The sequence below is a fragment of the Dasypus novemcinctus genome, chromosome 24 (genome assembly GCF_030445035.2).
Source record: "Dasypus novemcinctus isolate mDasNov1 chromosome 24, mDasNov1.1.hap2, whole genome shotgun sequence".
In the NCBI taxonomy this organism is placed as follows: Eukaryota; Metazoa; Chordata; class Mammalia; order Cingulata; family Dasypodidae; genus Dasypus; species Dasypus novemcinctus.
In genome coordinates, this window is record NC_080696.1 from 11883882 (window position 1) to 11905512 (window position 21631).

The 21631-nt window shown below is 39.3% G+C and overlaps 1 protein-coding gene across 2 annotated transcripts in view; it reads right to left on the bottom strand.

Moving 5' to 3' along the window:
* TASP1 (taspase 1) overlaps positions 1-21631 on the bottom strand; it is a 274012-nt gene that overhangs the window by 46449 nt on the left and 205932 nt on the right. For both annotated transcript variants that reach the window (XR_011647284.1, XM_004475274.4), the window contains exon 12: positions 10316-10426. Coding sequence is in view for 1 of the 2 variants with exons in the window: in XM_004475274.4 (XP_004475331.1) it covers positions 10316-10426 (111 nt within the window). In the remaining variant the exon portion in view is untranslated. The remainder of the gene's footprint in view (positions 1-10315; positions 10427-21631) is intronic.

The following is a 21631-nucleotide window of genomic DNA, read 5'->3' on the forward strand; positions in this document are numbered from 1 at the left end:
AAGATATAGAGATCACAAAAACTTAAATTAAAATATATAAGAGGTACCCATATTCCCCACACACACCCTCTCCTCCCATATCAACAACCTTTATCATCATTGTGGCACATTCATTGCATCTGATGAATACATTTTAGAGCACTGCTATACTGCATGGATTATAGTTTACATTGTAGTAAACTACAATGGGGAGTACACTCTCCCCCAGTCCATTCAGTGGATTATGGAAGGACATATAATGTCCAGCATCTGTCCCTGCAATATCATATAGGACAACTCCAAGTCCATTGGGTGGAGACCCATACAATGAGTGGGAAGGTATACCCCCATCCTGGGGAGGCCTATGTTCTCAAACAGAGGGAAGGGTGTCTCTCAAGAGCATTGGTGGATCCCAATGGGGGAGGACAGCTAGTGTGTCAAGCCCTCAGCTTGTTGCAAGTATCTATGAATCTGGTCCTTCAAGCAGTGAAGCTTGATTGTCACTGTAGGCCCTGAGGGGAGGGGGAGAGAGGAATTGAATAGATGGAAGAGGGGTAACAGGGGGGCAATAGAAGTGTTCCACAAAATCATACAAGGATGGATATAGGACTTGTTAAATTTCACCAAAAATTTATAAAATTATATAGTCTAAAATGTAAACCATAATGTAACTAAAAATTTAGAAAAGTATACAGTCTAAAATATAAACCATAATGTAAATCAAAATGGAACCATGGTTGGTAGCTATGTTTCAGTGGCTTTTAAAGCAGCACTTCTGCAGCTAGGAGTTATTATTATTATTTCTTTCTGTTTCAAAAGTATTAAATTCTTTTAATCGAACTGGATTATTTTCTGACCAGAAAGAAGCCCTCAGTCAACCCACTTTTTTTTTGTTTTGTTTTGTTAAATATTGTCCTTCAGTTGTTAACAACCCTGCTGCATTTACCCATTTAAAACCTATCTGCTTGGCTTCGTATCTCAGAATTTCTTGCAAGGAAAACAGAACTCTAAAATCAGAACCACATCGCTGGGCAGTCAGCTGCCGCTCCTTAGCCTTAGGTCGAATGGCACACCCCAGGAGGGCATTCTGCACAGTGTTTAAGTTACTCCTTATTGAGTAAAGAGCAATTCATTTTTTAAAATGGGAAGAATGAGGAATCATAAATAAAATAGCCTCCTCTAACCTCTGTAGATTTCTTTCCCCTTGACTGTTAAATTCTTTAAAACCCAGTAGGGGATTTTTTATAACCCAGTAGGGAGACTATCTTTACAAAAAATATACAAGGATGCTTCACTGTCCTGACATGAAATCCTTAAGATTCATATCATGCATGCCCCATTATGGCACGAAATAACTCTGAGTTGGCTTGCTTCCCTGAAAAGTTTTTACCACTGAACTGTCCTGAGAGAGAGGGATGGGGATGGAATTCTACAGAACCCCAGTTACACCAAGCCATGAAAAGAATTCTTTCTTTCCGTGGCTCACTCAAATTTGCTCAAGACTAAAGAAGGATGCGGCCTAAAAAGGAAGGGATGTGGGTCAAATACTAACAGTAGCCCCAAAGGATATTTTCATTTTCTTCCTGTTTTATCGTTTTATTCTATTGGAAACTGCCTGAAATGGAGGCCACTGACTGGGACTTGGAAGTTCTGTTGAACAGAAAATCATTCAGCGAAGCAAGTTTTATTGAAACATGATCTCATTCATTCAGTAAATATTTATTGAGGCTTTACTTCATGCTAGGGTGATCTCTATCACCCTTTCAGCGGAGGAAAATTGAGTATAAAATTTGTCAAGATATTTTCCTGAGAGTTTTAGAGGAACCATAGTCCAAATAATTCCACAGTCACTAGAATTCTATTCATAAATTTTTAAATTTTACATTTCAGGTGAAAAACTTTGTAGCCAAACAAAATGTACTATTTGGTTAGATTATATAGATAGAACTATATATATTACGATAGGGAAGAACACTGCAGGTGGAAACCTATTTCTAATTTTTTAAAAGTGGGTTATAAGTGATATTTAAGGGAAGAAATGTCCTGTTGTAAGGTAAACAAAGCAGCAGATTATAACCCATTGTAATCAACATCTTTGGGTTTTAAAAACAAACACCAATTCTGAAAAAGATAAGTTTTGGACCATCAGCCTCAAAAGCGTAAGGTGGGAAGCAGCTGTGGCTCAATCAGCTGGGCTCCTGTTTACCATATGGGAGGCCCTGGGTTCCTGTCCCGGGGCCTCCTTGGGAAGGCAGGCTCACCCGCACGCTGCAGAGAGCCACCCGCCCGGGTGCCAGGGAGTGTCACCCGGCCCGAAAGTGCATGGAGAGCTGACTCAGGAAGGTGACACAACAAAAAGGGAGACAAGCGAAAACACAGAAGAGCATACAGCAAATGGACAGAGAGAGCAGACAGCAAGCAAGCCACAAGGGGGGGGGGGGAATAAATAAAAATAAATAAATAAATACAGGCACAGAAGAATGCACAGTGAATGGACACAGAGAGCAGACAGCATGCAAAAAGCCACGGGGGCGGGGGGAGGGATAAATAAAAAAATAAAATAAAATTTAAAAATCTCAAGGTGACTCAGTTGTTGAAGTTTAAATATGATGACTGCCTTATTCACTTGGTATCTATGAATAAGTTACTTAATTTGTTTCCATCTGATTTAAATAAGGACCAAAATGCTAGACTCTGTCTAATACTTAGTGAACATATAACAATCCCCAAGCATTGCTGAGGCACTAACGAAATAAATTGCTAACCATAACACTGGATCCTCTTAGAGAACAAAGTCTTTAATTCTGTTTTTAAGATAAATTTATTAATATCAGACAAACAACTATAAGTACCCTTTTCCCACTAGCAGCTGAAAGCTAATTTGCCTTTCCTTTGATGGATCTTTTTATGAACATGTGAGCCTGGGCAGAAATGCCTAGTCATAAGTGCTCACAGTGGCGTGTGCCATGTAATGGAAATAAATGATATTGCTGGTGCCCCACGAATGAAGCTCCTTTGAAGTGCATGTGTTTATACATGCTCGCCAAATTTTTAACGCCAGTAAAACCAAAAGGCGGTTTGGAATTTTAACTTACAGCAAAATGACCTTTTATCTTTTTAATGTTCCAGGAAGCATCAACTCAATCTAACATTTTTTATATTTAAGCCACAGCATGTTTTGGTAACAGCAACAAAAAAAAATTACTCCACAAGAAACTTTGTTCTGAAAAGGGGGGGCATGGGGACCATGTTTAAATTCTAACCAGCAACTGCAGAACAGTTTGATTTGATAGGGTGAAGCCTAAAATGATAAAGGGACTCATTATACTTTCAAGTAATTGTGTAAGAAACTGCAAAAAGTCTCACAGAAGAAATAATAAAGAATGGCATCACTCATATATAATTCAAAATAAAGGAAAACTAAACAAGATATAATTTAGGGATATGTAGCAATGTTAAAGAAAGAGTCATAAGGAAAAGCAAGGGGTAAACACAATATAAACGGTAGGAAAAGCAGAGGCCCACATGGCCCACATGGGGGCTTCAAAGATATAGGTAATGGGCAAGTTCTTAAGTTGGGCAGCAAGTCCACAGGTGTTCATTTTATTATTCTTCTTTAAAACATACACATTCATTACATTCTTCTTTTAAAAATACATGAAACATTTTATAATAAAAGAGGAAAGAAGGGTAGCTGGGCTGTTAGGAGCAGTATCATGCACAAAGCTTAATTATTGGTATCAGGCACATATTTTTGGGTAGGAAAGAAGTTTAAGTTATTCTAAGTAAGGTAAGGCTAACTTACTGGGAAGGTGACAATTAACTTGTGTGCTCTTCAGATGACCAGGCTCTGGCTAGAATGCTGGCCTCACTTCAGCACAGGCACACAGGCTGCTGACCAAGCACTGACCTTCATCGTGAAGAGCACCTAATTCTTTAGATACCTCCAATCCTGAACTGTTGAAGCTTTTCCTTAAATATATGGAGTCTGTTTCTCATCCATCCCTGTTTTCACTGCTTCCTCCCTCCTAATCACTCCAAGGTAGGAACCCCTGGAACTTTATGGGGGCTATCAGGCTCCCAACAGCAAGAAACAAGGGAAGAAATACACCTGAGTCATGAGACTGGCAGGTTATGCCACATATTTGCATATATCCTAATTACTAATTAGAATGAAAATGAACTCATTTTTTCCCACTGGAAAGCTTGATATGCCTCTGTTTATACTTCATTAACCATACTATGTACAGAAACTCCAATAAAGCACTTCCGTAGAGGCCTGGAAAGCACATGTAATTGTATTTTAGCAGGTAAAGAAAAATATTGTTGTTGTTTTTTCCTCTAAAAGCAGAGAGAAAATTAATTCTTTTCAGCTGTTTCATTTGAGGGACAAGGATTTGCTTTGCATTAAGGTATCGATTTGTAGCTCAGGCTTTGCCAGGATTTCATGATCTGGGGGTGGGAGGTGGCAGGTGGCAGGATGGGTGTTAGAAATATGTTTTTGTCCAAATTGCCCTTTTATAGGCTGTTGGCAGGGGCAGTCTTCTACAGTCCATTTAAACTGTCTCTGGGTTTTCTTGTTTCCAACAGCCCAATATTTTCAATCCACATTATTTCTTTTTTAAGAGTTTATGAGGATATTTGTAACATTTCAGTTTTTCAGTTTTCTGGAAGAGTGGTGAATTTCTGCTAGATAATCAATAATGAAATTTCATTTGGCATTTCATTAATTCATCCAACAACTATCAGGAGCCTACTATAAGGGGTGGCTTGAATACCAGATAAACCCCAGCTCTCAATAACTTGCAATCTGGTGGTGGATTCTCGGATGCAATGGACTTTTCTAGTGCCTGGAAAGACATTTCAAACAACTGTACTCCTCCTGTGAGCCACTGGGGTCAGTACAAATTGCATGGTTCTAACACAGCACAAGGGAAGGAGCAAATCATTTGGGGAGAGGCAGACAAAACTGGACTAGAAGGCTCCCAAAGGAGTCCAAGAAGATTCATGTTTGACTTGGGTCCTGAAGGATGAATGTAAATGGCCTAGGACATTTCAAGCAAAGGTAAGAGCATGTGCAAATTATTGGGGAGAAAATATGACCCTTTTGAGGACGACAGTCCACTTGGAGTGCCTGGAGTTTGGGGTGCATAGGGATGAGCGGAAGAAAGGAACAGCTAGTCAGAAATAACGCGAAAGTATGTTCTGGGGTCAGATCAGAAGAGGGGTTGTTGTTTGCCCTCTCTCCTGTAGAGAACTGGCCAGAAGAGTTATGTGTGTGTGCGCACACCCTCAATGAAAAACTGAAAGTAGGAAGCATGGGCGTAATAGTAAGAGATACATGTTTTATTTTCACTTTAACATAGAAAGTTACTCAACATTTAACTTCAACATTTAAAAAACTAATGATATATGTGGCTCTTGTTTTGACCACTAATCCCTCTGATCTTGGTATTTTTGTGGCTTTCTTGGTCATATTTAGGTCTGATTCTCATGCTTGCCCTTTTGGCTTCAGGGCAGTCTTCTCTCCCAACCTCCATTCTTCATTTCTCTCGGTCAGTCACAGATGTGCCACAGAGATAGAACTCTGGTGGCAGTATGGAGGTAGGAGTGGGAGTATAAAGTAGGGGTGGTGGGAAGACTGGAAAGACAGTCTGGAGAAGAGTGATCAGAGACTACAGTGTAGGAGGGCACAGATCTGATTTGACCCAGAGGATCCCAAAGAAGAGAAGAAGGATCTACTCAATGGAATCTGAAGTCTGACAGAGCAGCTTTGAGATGCAACAAAATGCTTTGAGTTGTACCTGTACTTTAGAAAAACCTGAGGGGCATTTGGCAGGAAGAGGGCTTAAAATTAGATATATTAGTTATGTATATATAACTATATACATATATATAAATATATATATAAAATAAATATAAAATTAGATATATTAGTTATGTATTACTGCATAATAAATTAACCCCAAACATAGTATTTTATAATAACTAGGCTGCTCAAGCAAATACCATGAAATGGGTTAAGTTAAACAACAGGAATTTATTGATTACAGTTTTGAGGCTAAAAGAAAGTCCAAATCAAGGCATCATTAAGGTGATGCTTTCTTGACAAAGACTGACATTCTGGGGCTGACTGCTGGGGATCCTTGGCTTCTCAGTCTGTCACATGGCAAGACATATGGTGATATCTCCTGATCTCGCTCCTCTCTTCTGGGTTCCATTGATTTCACCTGCTGGCTGCTTCCTCTATGGCTTTTTCTTTCTCTGACTGAACTTCATTCTACCTTTAAAGACTCCAGTAATATGATTAAGATCCATCCTGACTGAGGTGGGTCAGCCTCATCAAAAGGTCCTACTGGGAAGCAGATGTGGCTCAAGCAGTTGAGCACCTGCTTCCTACATGGGAGATCCTTGGTTTGGTTCCCGGTGCCTCCTAAGAACAACAATAACAGCAACAACAACAACAACAAAAACAATTCAGGAGAGTTGATGTGGCTCAGTGGTAAGTGCTGGCTTTCCACATACAGGGTCCTGGGTTCCCAGTACCTCAACAATGACAACAAAATTTCCTACCAACAATGGGTTCACACCCATAGGAATGGATGAAGTTTAAAAACATGTTCTTCTGGGGTAGAAAATATATTCTTCTGGGGTAGATACAGCTTCAAACCACCAAAACAATATTTATTATCTCACAGATTCTGTGGGTTAAGAATTCTGGAGGTCTTAGTTCTTGCTTAGAGTCTCTCTTGAGATTTCAGAGAAGATGCTGCTCATGGCAGCTTTCATCTCTGAGGTTGTTGGCAGGAGGCCTCAGTTTCTCCCTTGCTGTTGCTGGACATCAGTTTTTGCCATATAGACCTCTTCAGAGTGCTGCTTGAGTATCCTGAAAACATGCCAGCAAGTCTCCCCCAGAGTCAGAGACCCAACAGAAAGAGAACAAGGAAGAAGTCATAATACTTTTTTGAACTAATCTTGGAAAGCACACACTGTGACTTCTGCCATATTCTTATTTGTTGGAAATAAGTCATTAAAGCTCAGCCCACACTCAAGCACTCAAGGGGAGGGGCACTGAGTTCCACCTCTTCATGGGAGGTGTATCCAACAATTTGTGGGCAAAGAAAAAGAAAGATGATTTTGAAAGTTCCTTCATACATGAGATTCTCAAACTATTCACAAAGGACAAACCCTGACAGTGTCCTGTACTCAAGTCATACACCCATGGAGCAGCCCATTGGTGCTCATAAAATTGACATAATTTGTCATGATGAGATGCTCATGGCTTCCTGGAAACTCCATCAAGTGGCAGTGGGATTTGACTGAAACTGCTTTTGTGGGATAAAAGGAACACTGTTCATGATTTTTAGAAAAGAAAGTGGACACAAAAAAGCTGCAGTCTGAGATTGTTTTGATTATACTATTTTGGGGACAGAAAAGTGATTCAACAGTATAAAGCAGTTATGTACTTTATTTTAATTTTTGGAATTGTTTTGCTTTATTTGGACATGTAGGAAAGAAAGATTTCTTTGCTTTCTTGGTTGCTAGATATTAATAAGCATTAAGGAGCCATGAGTTTATGAAATTACAGGCTTCCATTAGAATTTTTAAAAATTAAGTGAGAAGTCATGGTCCAACATGAAGCAAATTAAGTTGTTGTGACTTGATTTGGAGCACCTGATGGGGTGGAAGACAGGCAAGTCCACTTGACTTTGATGTTCGGTATAGTCTCCTTTTACAAGCAACGGTTTATGACAGACATTTACTTCCCTTCTTTATGGGTCCAATCACCTACAACTGGGATCTGCAGCGAATAACATTCCTACAATCTTGATATTGTAAATGCTGATTACTGCCTGTCACTGTTTAGAATCAACCTCTAGTCAAAGCATAGAGGACAAATATAGCCATAGAACAGAATGCAAATGTTATTAACCATGACAACAGTGGTATGGTTGATAGAGGTTGGGTTGAGGGTTGGCAGTGAGGGAGTAAGTAAGAGAAAAGGAGAAAAGTGCATGAACTTCCCTCAACTTACATAGTGAAGGAGGTGAGGGATGCTTGACAGAGACTGTATAAAGTTGATGAATCAAGAAATAGGGTGTTATTTAAAGTTGTAATAAAATTAAAGTATATTATTTCAAGTTAGGATAGATTTACTACCTAAAATCAGGAGGGAAGGAATGGGAAATGGCATGAGCTAAGTTTTCCATCATTTACAACAAAGAATCACAAGTTACTGACTAATCAAGAAATAGAAGCATGAGCACATTCTATAGGGGGAGGATGTTTCCCAAAAGAATAATCAGAACCAGAGAGAATGGTGGGTAGCTCTGGGAATGAGCTGGCAAGAGGGAACTTTCATGTTTTACTTTCTATCCTTTTATACTGTTTGAATTTGCTTTCTTAGCACATACTGAACATTCATAATTTTTAAAGAGCAATAAATGTAAAAATCTATGTAGTTGGTAGCACCTATTAAATGGCACCAGCCTATGTTTACCAGGTTTTGGTAGCTAAAGTTCACAAAAAAACAATGCCTTCAGTTAACCTTCAACAAGTGGCAAGATTTCAACTATTTCCTAGGTTGACACTTTATAATTAATGTTTCTTCTGGAGGTAAAGAGTAGGATAGGAATCAGGTTACAAATTACTAACTTGGTGATAAAAATTATTTGACATGAACTAAACTCCCAGGACTTATTCTCAAATATTGATTTTTACCTTATACCACCAAAAAAATAAAACTACAACCTATATAAACCTCACAATCTCCAGGACTAATTTGAATGGGCAAGAGTCCAGGCTCAGTAAAGAACTGTGACACTTCTTCCTAGGAACAGTATATGAAGCAGTTTTAATAATTGCTCCCCAAAATACTAAGGGCTATTCTTCTGCATTTTTATGGAAGACCAGGGTTTCCACTGCACATTTATAAAACCAACTCACTGCTATCTAACTGTGGAAAAACATTTAAAGGATTCAACAATGATTGAAAGTCTTCTATTTTATAGACTCATAAAACCTCAGAGTAAAAAGATACTTGTGCTACTGCAATCCATGAGGTCATACAATATAGATCAGGCACCATTTCCTTACATTTTCTGTAAGGAAAGTCATAGAAAGGATTCAGTTACTACTGCCCCTATAGATGACTCACAGTCTTAGTTGAAAAAAATAGTTACATAAGAATGGATAAATATACTGTGGTATAATCATACCATGGGATACTACACAGCAATGAAAATTAACAAACTACTGCCATTTGTAACATGGATGGGTTTAACAGACATAATGTTGAAAGAAAGACACCACACAAATAGTACCTATTCTATGATTCCAGTTATATAAAATATTTATTCAAAACCAAGCAAAACTAATCATGGTGTTAGAAGTCAGGACAGTGGTTAATGGGGATGGGGTATAAAGGGGCTTCTGGAGTTCCAGTAAAGTTCTCTTTTTCTCTGGGTGCTCTTCACTTTGTGATAACTCTTTAAGTGGCTGGAATTATATTTGTGTGCTTTTCTGAATGCATATGCATTTCAATTTAAAAGTTAATATAAAAAAAATACACACAGGGCCCCCTGCTGGGTCATGCGGAATCTTCGTACACATTTTTAAAAGCACCCCTTCTGGATGATGAATTAGGAAAAGGTACACCCTGTAGGGAGAGACAGTCCCAAGAATTTGGGTTTTGGCAGCAGTTAGCAGGCTGAGTTTCATCTCTACTGGTGCCCTTGGTTAGACATAAAATCACACATCTGAATGGACAGCAGTAAAGCTAAAAAATACTCAGTTGACCCACCCTCGCCACAGCTTTATAAAAAGGGCAGGACAGACATCCTTATTTTACAGTCGAGTAAGTGACATAGAACTGTAAGGTCATTGTACAAAGGTGTCATAGCTAATAAACGGTGGAGCCAAAACCAATGTCCAGGCCAGCAGCTCATCACACAGTTTTGATACCTTACTGGGAGGAGGGAGCAGGAAGAAGCTTCTTTCTACATTACCATGTGTATGGTTGTGGGTCACCTCAATGCTTTGGGGAATAAGGCAGGGAATAAATACATGGTCCAGTGTTCTTAATACTGTGCCCTGTTAAAGGTTCTAGGTTCTAGGTCACTTGAAAAATATTCTCTAAATATGTACTTAAAAAAATGAATGGTCTTCTTTTATATGTTAACCTTTGAAATACATCAGTAGAACAGAGATGTTTAGACATCAACAGGGCGTCCCAGCCCTCCTAACACTTCAAATTATTGACTTCAGTGTTCAAATCTTTTCATGTCTTAGAAAAATGAAAGAGAAGACACTCATATAATGTACACACCCAACTTACCTAAAAGTGTCTGCTTATTTTGGGAGGCATCAGGCTCTGCAGGACATCTGCAAGATCGGAGAACAATCACACCTCCAAGTACCCCATCTTCGCTGGCAAGGAAAGGTGAACCTAGGCAGAAATAGCTAGGAGTCATTTTTCAGTGGATTTTATTTTGTTTATTTTCAATTCTCATTAGATTTCTAGAACAGAAATGTGGTATGAGTAAGATCTTGAAAGATGCCCATTTTCTGACAATCAGCATTGTTTACAACTTGTGTAGACTTGATGGAGAAGCCAGGTTTAGGCCCGAACAGGGGCCATTTGGCAAAGACAGTACCATATGCCGCCAAGAAGACTTGAACATGGGACTCTGTGTGCATTACTGTATTCAGAATGGAATTGGAAACACTACCAGATTAAAGGACGAAAATACAAATATTGTATAAAAAAGGCTCAATGGTTCCCTTTGATCAGCTCTTAGGGATCACTTACCAGGCTCTCCCTGCTGTCAGGGGCACGCCACCGAAAGCTTTGATTTACTACCTTAAATTCAATTTTAAACAATAAGCCACAAACTTTATTACAAACATCTAAAAATGCTCCTGATGGTTGACACAAATAAGGGAGAAACTGTATTTCTATTATAAAACCTGGTAGTTAGAAATGGTTGGGTCTCCTTGAGATCTCACACACTGAACCACTGTGAGCATTTCAAGAACATTACATTTTAAAACCCCTCATTTTTCTTCCCCAAGGACATCTTCTTCGAACATCTGGCATAGCAAGTGAGCACGTGGAGAACAAATGCAAACTTAACCCAAGCACTATCAAAGAAAGTAGTAAAAATAAAAAACCAGATTGGATTTGGGGGGAGCTTCTGGTTAAACTGAGTAGATTAAACACATACATTTATCTCCACTCACTTTCCAAACCCCAGTTAATGGATAGGAAAGGAAGAGGGAAAAAAAAAAAAAAGGCATGATATATTAATAGTAAGGACAGAGAGAAAGGAGATGATGGCAGACAAGGGAAAAAAATCGAACTTTTGGAAAATATAAAGAAGATGGACAAGTAGTTGCTCACATAGTAGACCCATGAAATCTGACACCTAAGCTAACAACGAGGGGAACACCTAAGAAACTACCCAGTTCTGCCATAAAACCTGAGAAGGAACAGAAATTGGAGCTTCAAGTTTCTCTGAAGGTAGGGGTGCAGGGAAGGGTTGAAATGAAGATGGTTAGTTGAGAGTTTCTGAAAAGACCAGGGGTCAGCAAACTATGACCCATCTGGCCCACAGTCTGTTTTTGTACTGCCTGCAAGCTAAGGATGTTTTCTTACATTTTTTAAGGGTTTTCAAAAGGAGGAAGGGAAGAAAGTGTGACAGAGGCCATTACATGGCGTTGTAAAGTCTAAACTCTTTACTCTCTGTTCCTTTACAGAAAAAGTTTGCCAGCCCCTGATCTAGAGCCTTAGATTCTTGCCCAGAGAGAAAGTTATTCCTCCCTGACTCTGGAGAAGTCAGGATACTTACTCTCTAGAGAGGATGAACCTGAGAGACTTGAAACTTGGGGATGTCAGGAAGCTCCCACCCCACTGACTCCCAGAAGGCAAGAAGCCAGGCTGTTAACTCCCAAGCAAGAGACTGTACAATTCCTCTCTCGGGACCAAACTGGCTCAAGAGTAAAGAAGCATTTGAGAAACCCTTAAGAAATAGCTTGTCCTTGCCTGAAGACCATATGGTAAGGGCTTTCAGATGACAAGGGCTACTCATACTCAGTTTTTTAGGTCAGCTTCTTGGTACCTAACTGTTAAAGAGCACAGACAACCTAGTTGTTTCAGTTCATTAGTTGTTCCAGTTACACCTCTGTCTTAGGAAAGACAGGCCTAAACAAACAGGAAAAAGTAACTGAGAAAAGTGGCAAAAACATTAAACAGAAGAAAAATAAAAAGAAATAAGGCAGAGATGGAAAACAAGAGAAAATAAAAAATAAGAAAAGAAGAACATGATAGAATGCTCAATATCTGAATAACAGGAATTTCAGAAAGAGAAAACAGAAAAATTAGAAGGTAGGAAATATCAAAGAAAAAGTTCAAGAACTTTTTCAAGAATTGAAGGATAAGCTTTCAGACAGAAAGACCCATCAACCTCTCCACACAACACAGATAGATAAAAGGACCCCATGAAAATAAAACACTGTGGAATATCAAAATACTGAGGAAACAGAGGAAGGTCTAAAAACTTCCGGGGGTAAGGGAGATTGCATAAAAAGCTATGGTGTCAGAATGGCATCAGATTTCTCAACAACAACATAGGAAACATTACCTTTAAAAGGCTGAGGGAAACTTAGAATTCTATACTGGGCCAAAATATCAATCAAGTGTGAAGGTAGAATAAAGCTCTATAGAGTCTCAAAGAATTTACCTCCCACGTGCCCTTTCTCAGAAAGCTAAAAGATAGATGTGCCTTGGCAAAATGAAGGAGAAAGGTAAATGAGGAAGAAAATGAGATCCTTAAACACAAAATCCCAAACAAGAGAAGACAAAGGAATTTCCAGATGGTATACAGCTCTGCAGAAGGCTTAGGGAACAAACAATCCAAATTGGAGCAGAAAGCCAGAATAGGCTGGGAAAGAGATTTCCAAATGGAAAAGAACTAAACTGACAGAATACATTGGAGCTACCTTAGACTTTGTGAATGGGATGCTGTCTGACTCATGAATTACTCAATAAAGCTGTGAGATCCTAAATTGCATGAAAAGTTTTTCTTTATCAGTACCCAAGCTCCCCCACACCAAAACAACAACAAAAACTAACCACCTAAGGAAAAAATGAAGCTAATATTAACTACAGAAAAAAAATAAGGTGTACAACAAAAGACACGGAATCATGGTACACTATGTGACTCAGATGTGAATAGTTAGTCAAAAATATAAACTCTGGGAAGCAGATATGGCTCAAGTGATTGGGCTTCTGCCTACCACATGGGAAGTCCCGGGTTCAGTTCCTGGCACCTCCCAGAAAAGGCGAGGTGGTGGGGTGGGCAGGCATGGCAAGCTGATGCAACAAGATGATGTAACAAAGGAGACACAAAGAGGAAGGCAATGAGAGACACAACAAACCAGGGAGCTGATTGAGCACCTCTTTTCTACATAAGAGATCCAGATTTGGTTCCCAGTGATTCCTAAAGAGAAGATGAACAGACAGAGAGCACAGAGCAAAATGGACACAGAGAGCAGACAGTGACCACAAACAATGGCAGAGTGGGTGTGGGGATAAAGAAATAAAAGTAAATCTTAAAAAAACAAAAAACAAAAAAAGTTGGATACAGATGAGCTAAAAAGAGGGATGTAATATATTGAGAGAAGAAGAAGTGTGCGTGTCTATGTGTAGGTTTGGGAAGTATAAGGGAACTAAATCCTTACCTTCCATGGTGTGAAGATGAAATAACTATCTAATAATATCTAAAATTAAAAATCAAGAAATAGTAGAATAAGGAGGTTGTTTTGGATTACAGAGGTAAAATCTAGAAGAAAATGTTGAGAGTTAAAAAGTAGTGGCTCAGGGAGAGGAAACTGGGGGGTTGATTAGGGAAAGTGGGGTTGGGGAAGGGGAACTCCTCGTTTTCATTATGAGACTGGAAGTGCTGTCTCTTTAAACCATGTATGTGCATTACTTTAGAAAAAAAGACCACCACAAATTTAAACTCTAGAACTAGAGTAAATTTTTTAACCCTCAGTCTCTTAGAGAAGGAGGAAAGGAGACTCAGTCATTGAGAAACCCTGCACCAGGCCTCGGTTCCATGTTTTCATGGTCCGTAGTTCAAGTTTCAGAACCACTCTGCCATGGGGATTTTACTAACACTTTACAGATGAGGAACCTGAGGTTCAGAGAGGCCCAATGACTTCTCACAGTTAACTGGCAAATGTGTCTTTCTCCAACATCTCTCTGAAAATGCTTCCCTGGCAGCTCTGCCCCAGGGAACAAAGAGCCCTGGTAAACTCACATTCCAACTGCCTGCTAGCAGGGCCAGGTCATGTGGGTCTACAAAAGGCCTTCTGGGTATAGCAAGAAGTTAAACTTTATTCTAAGTGTGATGGAAAGACAATGGATGGTTTTACTAGAACAGGGATAGAATCTATTTGGATTTGTAAAAAGTTACTCTCCTGTGTAGGATGGATTGGTAGGGCAAGTGCAGAAGCTGCAAGCCTCTAATGAAGGTGCTGTAGTTGAGAGATAATGGTGGCTTAGGTGAGCACAGTAGCAGTGGAGACAGTCAACAGAGGTTAGGTCTGGAATTATTCTGGAGGCAGAACTAATAGGGCTCTTGAGAGAATGAATATGGAGGGCATGGGAGAGAGACAGCAAAGATTACTCTAAAACAACATGTTCCCCAGCTATGATGACATCACTAAACAGTTCAAAAATCTTCAATGGCTCCCAACTTAAATGAATAAAGTCCATACTCCTTAGCTTGGTCCATCCCACCTTTCTCTTCCCAATCTCAACACCCTACTTATTTTAACGTATTACCTGCTCCAGCCAAATTGGACTTCCTCTATTCCCATTCCCAAATATCCCTACCCCAGGGCCCACTGTTGTGAACTGTCCTTGCTGGCTCTCTCCCCCTCCACAACCCTGCCACATGTCATGAACTGAATCTATTCCTCAACACCAATGCCTTTTTTTTTTTAAAAAACAAATCAATTATATTGATACATATTAATAAAGCATACAATGCCTTTTATACAGACCCGTGCTTTCTAGGGTGATGGTGTCTGATTCACCTTTGAATCTCCTTAGTGACTAGCAAAGTGCTTGTGTTTATTCACCTCCCTTCCCCTCTCCCTACTGTCCTTCACACACACATACACACACACAAAGGCACATACTCCTGCCTCCATCATTGCAGCATGGCCCCAAGGATGGCAAGACAGTACTTGAGTACTCTGAAAAGGGACAGGACCCCAGGCGCCCTGGAGCTTTTCTTAGGACTTCTTGCTCTCAGTATGTAGTCATTTGATAATTTAATGAAAGAATGATTACAAGTATATTTGAAGATTCCAATTATTTCACAGAAAGTACTCAAATTTTATATTATCACAAAGATGTAGAAAAAGACCTTGTTTTGAGTCTCAGGTTGGCAACTATGAGTTCTTTTTTTTAGGAGCATAAACTATTTATTAACAGACAAGACTTATTTTTTCTTGGACACACCCACGGTACACCCACGGCAGCCAGGGGTCTTGGTGTACTGGCCTGGGACACGAAGGCCCCAGGAGTGAGCAGCTCTCTGTGGGCTCGAATCTCCTTCAGTCGCTCCAGGTCTTCACGGAGCTTGTTGCCCTGACTATTGGCCAGGACATCGCTGTATTTTCCACCCTTGAAGTCCTTCTGTCTGTTCAAGAACCAGTCCGGGATCTTGTGCCGACACGAATACCTCATGATGGTGGTCGCACACTCCACCTCGTCCTCAGGGAGCTCTCCTGCCCCCCTGGGGAGGTCTGTGTCTGCGTTCCTCAACACCACATGGGCACACCTTTGCCCTACGCCCTTACTGGCAGTGATGGCAGAGGCTATTTTCCACCACCCTTCGATGTTGGTGTTCAGTACTTGCAAAGTGTGGGGGACTTCTCGGGGATCACTAGAGACAGCAGGAATAAAGGCATGTAGGCCTCCTGTGGAAGCCAGGAGTTCTTAAACAAAACACATTTAAAAAATTTTTTCAAATCTTTAGTGTTTTTTTTTTCAATTATAAATCATGGATATTAAAGGACACCTTTCTGGGCTGCTGTAAGAATTCAATTTATATATGTGAAATACATAACCTCTGAGGTACTATTTAAACATTTGGTGGTAGGATTATTGATGGTAGGAAGACACTTTAGCATTTTTGCTGGTTCTCAAAGTTATCATGTTGAACAAGATGTTACTGTACCTGCTAACCTTCTACAACAGCTGGAACCAGCACTCAAATGACATTCAGTGGTGGTGGTGGTAGTAGGGCATCAATTTCCCAAATTAAAAGCATTGAATAGCTCCTGCATAAAAGGAAACAATGATCCTATTCTTACAGGTAAGAAAAAAAAGTAAAATGGAGTGACAAGTTGGGTCCTTTGCTGTGTTGTCTACACCCTCATAGAAACCTGGGGGCAAAATAATAAACAAAGTCAATCCAAAGTTCCATTACCATATGTGCAAGTAGTTGCATAAAATAAGTATGTAAAGAAGATTAAGCTTCATTCACCATATTAGAAAGAGTCTCAAGTAGACCCTTTAAACACTGTAACTGCTATGGAATGAAATCATAATTACAGATTGCAAGAGATGCATTCACTGTGATCAAATGTGTGTGATCTGGATATTCATTTCGTTTGTTGTAAATCCGGACAGTATATAACTTAGATACCTACTTACTATATTTGTGTCATCATCTTTAGCGACGAAAAATTCGAAGAAATTTGAGAAACAAATCACTACAAGTAAAAAATCAGCATCAATACTAATCTACATTCTTTTGACTGCTAATTACTAAGCAAAAAATGGAATTCCAAGATAAGGAGGAGCTGGTATTCAGCTAAGTTAATGCCTGGCATCCCTAATGGTACTCTCTTAAACTATTCCCTGACAAAAGGGACATTTTCAATTCATTAGTGTACTTCTAAAAAAGGTACTATGAAATCACAGGCACAGGTTTTAAAATGATATGCAATAAAAAGTAGTATCTCACTGTTGTACTGATTTGCATATATTTAATTATGAATAAAGTTAAATATCTATTTGTTTACAAGTCATTGCATTTATCTGTGAGCTGTCTTCATATCTGTGGCATATATAACTGGTTGCCTACCCATTATCCATTCTCCCTTTCTCCCGTACAATTAGACAAACCTCAGATTAAAGAGGGGAGGGGCAGAAATGTGCCCAGCTTCCTGAACTCCTTTGCAGCTGGCAGGTCAAGCGGCAGTTTCTAGCAGAGCTCGTTAAGGGCAGAGTAGCATGCATTTATCAACTGCTGCCATTGTGCTCAGATGCAGTGCCTGGAGGTGGAACAGCCAGCTGTGGGCATGAAGAAGAAGGCTACCCACTAAGAAGAGCAGAGCAGAAAGAGGGTGGAGGCTCCTGAAGCACTGTGGAATCACCGTGCCAGCCTTGGACTGCTTTCAGAGTTCTTATGGGAGAAAAGTATATCCTTATTTTGTTAAGCCACACATAGCCGATTTCTGTTATATCAATCAAACATACTCTGAAATGGAAAATTTCCTTTATCCATTTCCCTACTGAGATCTTGGTGTTTTTCTTACTAACTTGCCAAACTCTTTACATAGTCCCTTGTCATATGTATTGCAGATATTTTCTCCTCATTTGTTATATACTTTTAAAATTTTGTCTATAGCATTTTTTTTTCTAATAGAGAGGGTTTTAATGTTTATCTGGTCAAATTTATCAATCATATGGCTTCTGTGTTAGAAGTTTCACTGGAAAGCCTTTCTGTAATCCATAATTACGCGAACACCTTGTCCACGTTCCTGTTAGTACCTTTATAATTTCAGTTTTTACATTGAAAACTTCGGTCCATTTGGGACCAATTTAGGTGTAAGGACTGCAGTGGAGATCTTGCTTTATTTTCTGTTTCCTCAATGATCAGCCTAATGCCCAACATAATTTGTTGAAAAATTTACCAATTACCCACTGATTTGAAATGCTATTTTTGTCTCATACTAAATTCCCATATCTATTTGCATCTATGTTTAGATTATCCTGTTTCATTAATGCAACTATTCCCATAAAGGTACTGATGGGCTTTAATTATTATAGTTTTATGGTATATTCTACCTGACTGGGCCGTTTCCTCTCAGTGCTCATTGTTACCACAATATTTTTTGCTACTTTCATGTGATTTTTTCCCTAGATAATCTTTAAAATAGTCTTGCTTAGTATCTTTGTCTTCTACTCTCATTGGAATTTTCATATGAACATTATTTTGCTTAAGAATCAGGATGTCCTGATAAATTTTCTCCAGGAAAGCCTGAAGATGGAGCTATTTATATACACCCCCAAAATGCTAGTCCATGTGAATTTTCAAAGAAATATGACACAGTACCCTTAAAATAAAATATGCAAGCACATCTGCATAATTTAAAAGGGTTTCTACCACACTAATGAAAGAAGCTGTTGATGTGGGAGGAGGGGGGGTGTAGGAAGTGGGGTATATAGGAACCTCTTATATTTTTTAATGTAACATTTTGTGTGATCTATGTATCTTTTAAAAAAAGATTAAAAAATGAAAAGAAAATTTTTTAAAAAGTCTCATGCCTTTGATCAAATAGGTATCTTTGTAGAATATCTTCTGAGATGTAAACTTAATATGAATAAACAACAAAAATTTCTCTTTTCTTTCTGCTTAGTTCTTATTCTTCTGATCCATCTTATCTGATTCACTACAGGCTATAATTGCTATCCATAATATTCTTAAATCAAGAAAATATCTCCTAGCAACTTTTAGCCTATGCCCACAAAATGGAATGAAAACAAAATGAAACAGAACAAGAAAAACCCTTGTTTGTAAGAGGGTTGGACAGCAAGTTGTCTGTCACTGAGGTGAAAATACCCGAGACTGGCAAATATTTAGGTCAACTAACCATAAATAATATGAAAGACTTCACTGCTGTTTAAAATATTTAAAACACTAAAAATTGTTTCTTGACTGGTAGATTATTACATTTCAGATTCCATGTGAGCCCTCATGGTATTTAAAACACATTACAGGGCACCAGTGTGCATGAGCAATGCCATTTGCTTTGGGAGGTCTGTGCTGGTAGTTTTTATTTGGACTTGGTAAATAGTCAGCATGATCAAAGACTATAGATAAGCACCTGGGAGCCCAGGGGACTGTCCATCCAGTCCCTGCACAAAGACCCTCAAAGGACATCAGACCTTCAGGAATGTTATACCCACATCTGTTATTGCTATTTGTGAGTTTTTGTTGCTGAGTTGTTTACTCACATTCCCCATTTGCCATGTGAAAAAACTTTGTTCACTTTTACGTTTTAAGTCCAGGTCCTATTCACTGTCTGCACAGAGCACATAACAATGAGGCCTTCCTTTATGCTTCGAATTCCAACTTAGAGTCAGTTTAATATAGCAACTACTTTGTGTGCTCCCTTGTACTCTGCCTTTAAGTAAATCAATCAATCAATCAATCAATCTTACCCTGGCAAAAGTGACTTTTCACAGTCTCTGTCTAGAAAGCTTGATAAAATTGTGGCTGCTCATGATACAGTTCCTATCAAGTTTTTGGATACTTCAATATTTTTCACATTTATTATTATATTGGGGAAATGGACAATTGTTAAATTACAAATGCTTATTATAACTCGAGTCTAGAAAAACTGCAATGTTCATGTTGTGAAGTTTAAATAAAGCTGTAATGTATCCAGATACAATGAGTCAATGTATGCTGAACCCCTAATGGGGAGTCACCCATGAATGCAGGAAGACATTTACACAAAGGAGAGCCAGGCCTCAATCAGGCAATCAACCAATGCAATGATGTGTGTGTGTGCATGTGTGTGTGTTGGAGCAGGGGGTTTGTATGTCATTAGAATGGATTTTTCTATGTATCTCATTTTTAGTGAAATCACTAAACATATTAAATATCTGCTCTGTCTTCAGTACTCTCCTAGGCAGTGTTGTACAGAAACAGAAGTACCGAAGTACTGAAGACAGTGCAGGTGTAAAAAATAATTGTTCTTGAAAAACTTAAAACACTTTCGTTGAGACACAATTTATTTAGATAAAGCTAGGGAGTAGTATATAGTAATATATATTAGAGTTTACATATATATATATATATATACTCATATGTACATATACTATATAAATATTTACATGTGTTCCACTAGAAATATGGGCAACTAGAATGTCATATTCATTACCCAAAACCTAGAACAGAGGCTGACACATAGCAGATGATCAATAAATATTTCTTAGGTGAATGAATAGCCCAATAATGGGCCTTGTGTTTCATGTTCTAAAATTTGAGAGGGCACACTACTTTCATATGGTGGAGGAAAGAGGGAAAACCTGACCTTGGACAAAGAGATGAACTTGGATTGATAACATGGCACTGAGAAAGTGCTAAAATGAGCAGTTTCAGTACTTGACTATTTGGACAAGATGAACTTTTAAGAAAGGCCTTAAAGAGAGTGTTTAGTGTCGGAATATGGCAGGTACTTAATATCTGCTAATGAACCTGAACTTAGAGAAAGGCTGAAAGGCTGCTTGGCTGTGGGCATGTGGAGGGATGCTGTCCCTTGCCAGGTAGCACGAGAAAACAGATAACTGGGTCTGGTTCCTTAGGGTAGTTTAGTCAAATCAGGAAGTTAAGGGCTGATGAGAGGAGCCAAGGAGAGCAAGAACAGGAATTGGGTGGAGAGAGTAATGGCACAACCATGCAGGGAACACCAAGGGGGAAAAATAACATGAGAAGAAACAAATCAAATTTACTAAAGCAAAAAGATCAGAGGAGAATGGCAAGGAACTGGTGGCCCAGAAGTGGTCAGCTTGCTGAAAAGGGAGCACCAACAGAAGAAACAGACCTAAGGGATGGATTCTAAGGAAAACAGAAGAAAAGATGAGGTTGAGAGCTGTGAAAGACAAAGAAGGTCAAGAAGGGGGAATCATCTCCAGAATCTTCTGCTTAGCAAGTTGATGACACAGTGGTCACATTAATCAGGGACCTGACTTTCTGAAGGAGCGCCAACAGTATTTTTTATTGTTTGAAAAAGTCAAGCAAGCACTGCTAGGCCCAGGGCCGCCACTGCAAGGACTCTTGCACTGTAAGCCTTCCCTTCCTGCTGTGAGTGTCACACACATGAAACTGGGTTAAAAAACAACAAAGGCTGGGGAAGCAGCTGTGGCTCAATCAGTTGGGCTCCTGCCTACCATATGGGAGGCCCTAGGTTTGTGTCCCAGGGCCTCCTTGTGAAGGCAGGCTCACCAGCAAGAACCAGGGAGAGATGACTCAGCAAGGTGATGCAACAAAAGGGAGACAAATAATGCAGAATAGCGCGCAGCAAATGCATACAGAGAGCAGACAACAAATAAGCCGCAGGGGGAAGGGGGAGTAAAAAACAACAACAAAGCCTATACTGAAAGGGAGGGGGATGAAAAATAGGTGTGGACATCATAAGTAACTTTTCCTTCATTTTTTCTATAGTTATTTATTGAGTTCCAATTACATACTCAATACCATTGTGGGTGCTGAGATTACATCAGTAAATAAGACACACATGATCCCAGCCTACGTGGAGCTGCATTCTGAGGGTGGAGATG